Source organism: Sprattus sprattus (genome assembly GCF_963457725.1).
Source record: "Sprattus sprattus genome assembly, chromosome: 12".
NCBI classification, from domain to species: domain Eukaryota; kingdom Metazoa; phylum Chordata; class Actinopteri; order Clupeiformes; family Clupeidae; genus Sprattus; species Sprattus sprattus.
The window spans coordinates 25,386,166-25,393,365 of NC_137910.1; the positions used below are offsets into that span (position 1 = coordinate 25,386,166).

Consider the following 7,200-nt stretch of genomic DNA (forward strand, 5'->3'; position numbering starts at 1 on the left):
TTCCAGATTGGTCAGGTATGTGAGTTTTTGTTTTGGCTGGAAATCAGGAAATAGCATGTAGGCCTAGGCTACTTAATGACGTGGTCCGCTTTATAAATGATGGTCATAGTATTCTAGCTTTGATCAGATGTTAAGAAGTTCCTCAATAAAACTGAAAAAAGGAATTAAAATATTCCAGTCCCGGCAGGTTCCATTAGCCTACGTCACAGTTTATAGCATGCACCTCTTCAAACAAATACAAATATTTTCATGTAGGTACATGCTTTTATGAAATTATTTTTACATTCTCCATAAATGACACAATAATAATCACTGTAATAGCTAAACATTGTATTGTGGGCTATACTTTGTTTGTGGACATAGAAGAGATGAAACGCTCAAATTGCGGGTGGGTAAAATAGAAACGATTTTTATAGGCTAATATTAAGAAGTGTGGCATACGTGGATAATCTCCATTGCTTGATAAATGTATTATGTTTTATCCTCGTTAGGTTAAAGGTTAAACTTGTTGACGTTTTCCTTTACACGACCATGTGTTTTTGGTGAATAAGTCCCTTTAACTTTTCGCATATTCAATGTAGGACTACAACACAAGATCAATCAATCAATTACGAGATAGGCAGCAGCTAAGGGGGATGTAAAAAAGTGTAAATGTATCGTTTATGTGGAACCATTGATACATGAATAATACTTACCTTAACGAAAAATAGTGAACACACGAAAGAGATAGAAATAGCAAGATATGAACGAAATAATGTATGGAATTGACCTTCTTCGTACTCAGCTCTGTAGGCTATATTGCTGGACCTTTCAGTAGGTCATCTCATATATTGTATATAGTCGTGTTTTGAACTTGGCTGCTGGTGGCAAAAGGAAAATAACTGCCTCCTCAGAAATTAAAGCCCATGACGGGGGCCGTCCTCTCACATGGGCAGCGATCGTTCGATCTCTCCCTTTCTCCCACGTAAGCGTAAATTCGCGGCTCGCGGTGTTCCGAATATAAATGGTGTGCGCTCTGGATAGGAGCTTCCGTGCGACAGAGAGTGAGTGAGAGAGAGAGAGAGAGAGAGAGAGAGAGAAAGAGAGAGAGGGGGGGAGAGAGACAGAGAGAAATAGCTGTCCGGGAACTACTCTTCTACCCATTATGCGCCTGATGTGGAAAACGCAGGGACACTTTAAAGCTTTTATACCCAATCCTGTCAATAAACTGCAGCGAGGAATATCTGTATGTGTGGGATTTACACCCCGGCTACCTTTGAACGTGGAATTCCGTGCAAGACTTCTAGAAAGAGCGCTTAATTTGTGCTCCATCCATTATCTTGGGCAACAGAAACTCGTCAAGATAACCTTGACTTCTAAGCAGTATTCACTGGATACAATAAAACGACGACCATCGACACTTTTTCAAGAGAAATAAAGAAAACGGAATTGGGTATTAACTTCAAAATGTTTCCAGATTGGTCAGGTATGTGAGTTATTATAAGAATAAAAGGGTGACATTTTCTCCTCTAGGGAATGTATCCTTACATGTGATATTCTAGGATAATTTGCCTTCAGTTTTTCACTGATCTTTCTCGATATCTTTACAGGTTTTGAGATGGGCATGCAAGGCATGGTTGAGGACCTCACTCGGTCATCTTCCAGAAACATGCTCCTGGCGGCACTGGCTCTCCTAGTCGCTTATCACCTGTGGCTTTTGATGCAGAAATGGTTAAATACTGAGGGTCTGCCGGGACCTTTCCCGTGGCCGATCATCGGTAATGCGCCCCAGCTTGGCAACTCCCCTCACCTGAGTTTTACCCGCATGGCGCAGAAATACGGCGATGTTTTCCAAATCAAGCTCGGGAGCTGCACTGTTGTGGTGCTCAACGGCGACGCGATCAAGCAAGCACTCGTCAGGAAGGGGGCCGATTTTGCGGGAAGACCTAACTTCACCTCCTTCAAGTTCGTTTCCAATGGCAAGAGCATGGCATTTGGAGATTATAATGAATGGTGGAGGGTGCATCGACGGATTGCGCATTCCACGGTACGTGCTTTCTCCACCGGGAACACGCACACTAAGAAAGCATTCGAGAACCATTCCTTGAACGAGATGAGGGAATTGGTTAACATCTTTTTGAGCAAAACCGCGGAGCAGGGATATTTTATACCACATCAATATATTGTCATTTCTACAGCGAACATTATGAGCGCCGTGTGCTTCGGAGACAGGTATTCATATGATGACAAGGAGTTTCAGCAGGTGGTGGGACGCAATGACAAGTTTACCGAAACTGTCGGAGCTGGGAGCATGGTGGATGTGATGCCCTGGCTACAGTACTTTCCCAACCCAATCAGAACCCTTTTTGAACAATTCAGAGAGCTGAATGTGGAATTTCATGACTTTATCATGGGGAAAGTTACGGAGCATCGTAAAACTATAGAGGCTGGCATCATCCGTGACATGACCGATGCTTTCATTCAGGCGCTGGACAAAGGCATTAGCGGACCCGTGGGAATGGTATTGGGTAAAGAATATGTGAGCCCCACTATAAGCGATATCTTCGGGGCAAGCCAAGACACGCTGTCGACTGCTTTACAGTGGATTATGTTAATACTGTTGAGGTAACTATTCATTATTCTCACAAATATATCTTCATACTGCCATGAAAAATGTTTAGATATGCTATGCCTGCTTAGATCCTGTAGCATTCCTGGATACGTGAGATGTTGCCTAATTATAGGAAAAGGTTGCATTAAAGCAGTCTGCGATTCAACTTTGGGAAAGGTTGGGTGATATTTGAGCTCAACAGCCAGTCAAATTACACACCTCCCTTCCGTACTGCTGAAGCACCCTGTTGACTGTCTGGGATAGTTATTGGCTCGGTCCGAGCCACTGTGTAAGTTTCCAAGAGCAAAACATCTGATTTTTTTTTGGCGCAATAACTGAACGGACAGATAGAAGACCGTGAGTCAATGTATTTGGCAAAACGTGTTTTGGGGTATGAATCGAAGACCTCATCTTTAATTGGGGAGTGTGTGGTTACAAATGAGTTGTAGTAGTCTAGAATGATTGATGTGAATCTAATAGTGTGCATAGTACTGGTTGTCTTATGCATAACGAATCTGCAAAATCGGTCTCAGTATCTTGTCTGGTCTACATCGGATACGCACAGTGAAGTGAATTTTTCTATATTCGATGGCGCTTTAGTGACATCTTTATGATATGCGAAGCTTCCTGTTAGAATACACTGTTCAGGTCAATTGATGAATAGGCATGAATGAAATAAATGAAACGAGGATTCGCCACCTTCCTAGGCAAGAGTAGGACACAAGGAGGATGTTATGTAACGTCTGAGGAATAGCAACGGCGGTGGCAACGCATAGCTACATTGGCCTTATTGGCTGTACAGAAGACGAGCCCACATCGACTGAAATCTGATCTTTACAGCCGATAGCTGGAGGAAACGCGCCATTACAGTTGAGGAAGTCTGCCAACTTCACGGGAGGTGTAGGCCTATAGTGCGGCTAGAAAATGTGTCCCTGGATAGTATCCTTTCTATTTCTACTCATAACTAGCCTATATTTTAGGCGAAACATTATGTGTTTATTTCATTCATTAACTGAAAATAAAAATCCAAATATTAGTCTAAGCATCATGTAGAATGTCAGGAAAGGAAAACCATTTGTCTGTAGGTCACTGACCAAAAAAACCAATGCTACATTCTGATCATACATATAGCCTACCTTCAGTATAGGTCCGAACCTCACAATTCCTAAATCTCCCCCGTTTCATCTCCCCTGCAGGTATCCTGAGATACAAAAGCGCTTGCGGGATGAAGTGGACCAGGTGGTCCAACGCACACAGTTGCCCTCCATTGACGATCAGGAACGACTGCCGTATGTGATGGCCTTCATCTATGAAGTAATGCGCTACACCAGTTTCGTTCCCGTCACCATCCCCCACAGCACCACGTCGGACACCTCGATAAATGGCTACCGTATCCCCAAGAACACGGTCATCTTTGTCAACCAGTGGTCCAGCAACCACAACCCGAAGAGGTGGACACGACCTGAGGTTTTCGACCCGCTGCGCTTTCTGGACGAGAGTGGCGCTCTGGACAAGGACCAGACGAGCAACGTTTTGATCTTCTCTCTGGGCAAGAGGCGCTGCATCGGCGAGGATCTGGCTAAGATGCATCTCTTCCTATTCACCTCGCTGATGGTACACCAGTGCGAGTTGAAAGCCGACCCAAGTCGTCCTATTAGTATGGACTACGGTTACGGCTTGACATTGAAGCCCAGGCCGTACCGAGTGGGCATCTCTCTTCGGGACAACCTGAAGCTACTGGATAATGTGGTCTCCATACTTCATGCGCAGACCGATGAAGCTGGGGAAACAAATTGAACATAAAGTACAATTTATGTTAAAGAACTTAGGGTTATTTTCAACAGGCTTACAAGGAACATGCCTCAGGCCTGTTGTTATCATATGTGCACAGATGAATGGACATTAAGACAATTTGATACTATCTTTCAAATTAAAATGTCTGTAACTGCACCTCTACAATGAAGGACTGAGATAAAACCCCGTAACGGACGTTTGAACGATATTGTAAACTACACAATAGATGAAGCATATTATAAAACAATTGGGTTCTATCGCGTTATTTAGCTGTTTCTGATTGGGAGAGAGACGTTCCATGAGTTGGATTATCCGTCAATATACCAACTGGGACTTTTCACAGCTAATAATAAATCACTCCGCGATTAAACATTCTTTAGCGCGTTGATGATAACCGTTAATTCAAAGTTCTTAAAATTAAAAAAACATTTTTAATCAATAACTTCGTATTGAAATGTTAATTTATTGACGGTAGAATTGTTTTATAAAAGCAATATCTTCGTAGGCTACTATATTGCTTAAATATTCCGTCAGAAAGGAGAACTCGGGTTTGGACAATCTGGGGTTCAAGGAAGTCAAACACTCGATTACCTTAACCTCTGTGAAGACACGTTATCTCTAAATTAATATTCGAAGATCACGATCAGTTGGTTAATGATACCAGCTCGCGATCGATTGGTTTGTGTCACCAGCTCCTTGCTGTCAGGCTGTAAAACATCAAGACACATTTAAAATGAAGAAAAAAAAAATTCTTCATTAGCAGAAAGCCACCGACTGGTCTGCATTCAGATGACACCAGTCTCATTTGGATAATTCAGTTTCATATCTTCATCTTCTTGATTGTGTCGCTCAATATGGCATATTACATTGATGTAGGCCTACGATCTATACTCCAGCATATTCAATCCGTTTTACACTATACAATGTCAAAAGGTGCTTGTGATCTTAATCCATGGTTTCTTCTCCACCGAATCTCCAGTGCTCACCTTGGGAAACTTAAAGATAGACTCTCAGGGCATAACTATTATATTTAAATGTAATATACATGTGTATACGTGTAGAATTTAACTTGTTATCGACTTGTCATAGACAATTGATCTATGTTAGATCTGTTTATTTTCTATATTTTACACTGATAAATCATGGAATTATTTCTGGATCATAAAGTTCTATTATATAAAACAATTAAGAAACTGTAACTTAATGCAAATTATACTATAATTTGTTCTATATAAGCTTGACCAACCATACCGCTGCTCTTTTCTGTTCTGTACTGTATGTTTTGTTATTCAAACTGATTTATCATCAACTACATAACATGTTTTTCTTGCCTAACACATGAAAATGATTAGGTAACACCCCAAATCCTGCTAAAACGTATGCCTCAATATTTGAATTTGGGTTTGCAAAGAAATTAGATACATATAATAAATGTGCTACTTTCAGGGATTGGGCATTTCTACTTCCTATATCCAGCTGTTGGGTAGACAGACACAGATAAAGAGTCTGGATCTTCATATGTTGACTGAGGATACACTGAATAAAATGTGAACTTTAGGAAAGATCTGGTGTGTAAGTGTTTCCAATTTTATTAAACCCAGAGGGATCTCATGTTTACAAACCTGCTCATGTTTCTCAGATTATGAATCTTGCTGGGTGTTGTAATTATTCTCATGTCAATTGAATTTTTTTTCTGGGTGACAGCTTTAACAGTGTCTACAACAGCCAACAAAAACACAAACTTTCACCCGAGGTGTGATTATAAACACTTTTAGCCCTTAGCGTGGCAAGGAACCTAAATAGGAACCAACAGCAACGGGTTGGGGTGTGTGTGTGTGTGCGTGTGTGTGTGTGTGTGTGTGTGTGTGTGTGTGTGTGGGAGTAACTGCTTTCTAATTTTACCCAGTGCAACACTGCTTGCTTGCCGGCTGGCTGGCCGGAGCTTCCATGCGGTGTGGGAACAAAAGGAAAGTGTTTGGGATAAACCTCTGCCTGCGCTGCTCTTTATCTTGCTCTCACAGAACATCCTGTTCTTGATCAGTCAGGGCTCACAGCCAGCCAGCGCAGTGCGTGACAAGTGCAGATAAAGCCAGCTGATTAGCGATACGCCAACACCCACATGCCCCTCATTACCCAAATTTTATAAGAGGAAGGAACAAAGAAAGAATGAAAATGTAGAGAATGAAGAAACATCTGTATTGTTTGCTATATTCCTGAACTGAAAACTTGTTATGAAAATCTCACACGGGCCACGTGTGTCTTTGCACTGCACTGTACCCAGATGTGGTAGGGGTAGGATCAGCATTCGGACTATCCTGAGACAATGTCACAGCGCTTGGGGTGGGTTTGGGCGGGGGGGGGGGGGGGCTCGGTCATTGCCGGAACACTATGGTAACTAGACTAAGCCTCCCCTCTCCGATTACCAGAACACACAACCCTCCTACTCCAGTGTCCGCAGAGATAAAGGACACGAGTGTACTTCAAGGACACCAGCCTTGTCTTTCCAGCTGAGCCCGAAAGGCCTTCATCTACACAAGGTTCAGTGTTGTTTCCTGCAAAAGTTAAAGGGGATTGTGTTGTAAGGAACGATGAGTTAAGGCTGGGGGGAGACCAATTTAACACCAGATTGTATAACCCCCCTCTTGATACATCTGTCACCCATAATGAAAGAGGTGTGTCTGGTCCACTCTCTGGAATAGCCAATAGCCATTTAGTGGTGTAACAAACTCACTCAGCATTGTACTGCAATGTTCATCTTAGTCACTGGACAAAAACCTACTATGCATTGAGCAGGGGGCTACTGAGAGTTTTCCTTC

At 42.3% G+C, this 7,200-nt stretch overlaps 1 protein-coding gene across 1 annotated transcript; it reads left to right on the plus strand.

The window, feature by feature from the left end:
* Positions 1-1,083: 1,083 nt before the first annotated feature.
* On the plus strand, positions 1,084-5,946 carry cyp1b1 (cytochrome P450, family 1, subfamily B, polypeptide 1). The gene is made up of 3 exons (XM_080848354.1): positions 1,084-1,465; positions 1,590-2,604; positions 3,787-5,946. Exons 1-3 carry the CDS (start codon positions 1,447-1,449, stop codon positions 4,385-4,387), a joined length of 1,635 nt encoding a protein of 544 aa, XP_080704480.1. The 5' UTR covers positions 1,084-1,446; the 3' UTR covers positions 4,388-5,946.
* The last annotated feature ends 1,254 nt before the right edge of the window (positions 5,947-7,200 follow it).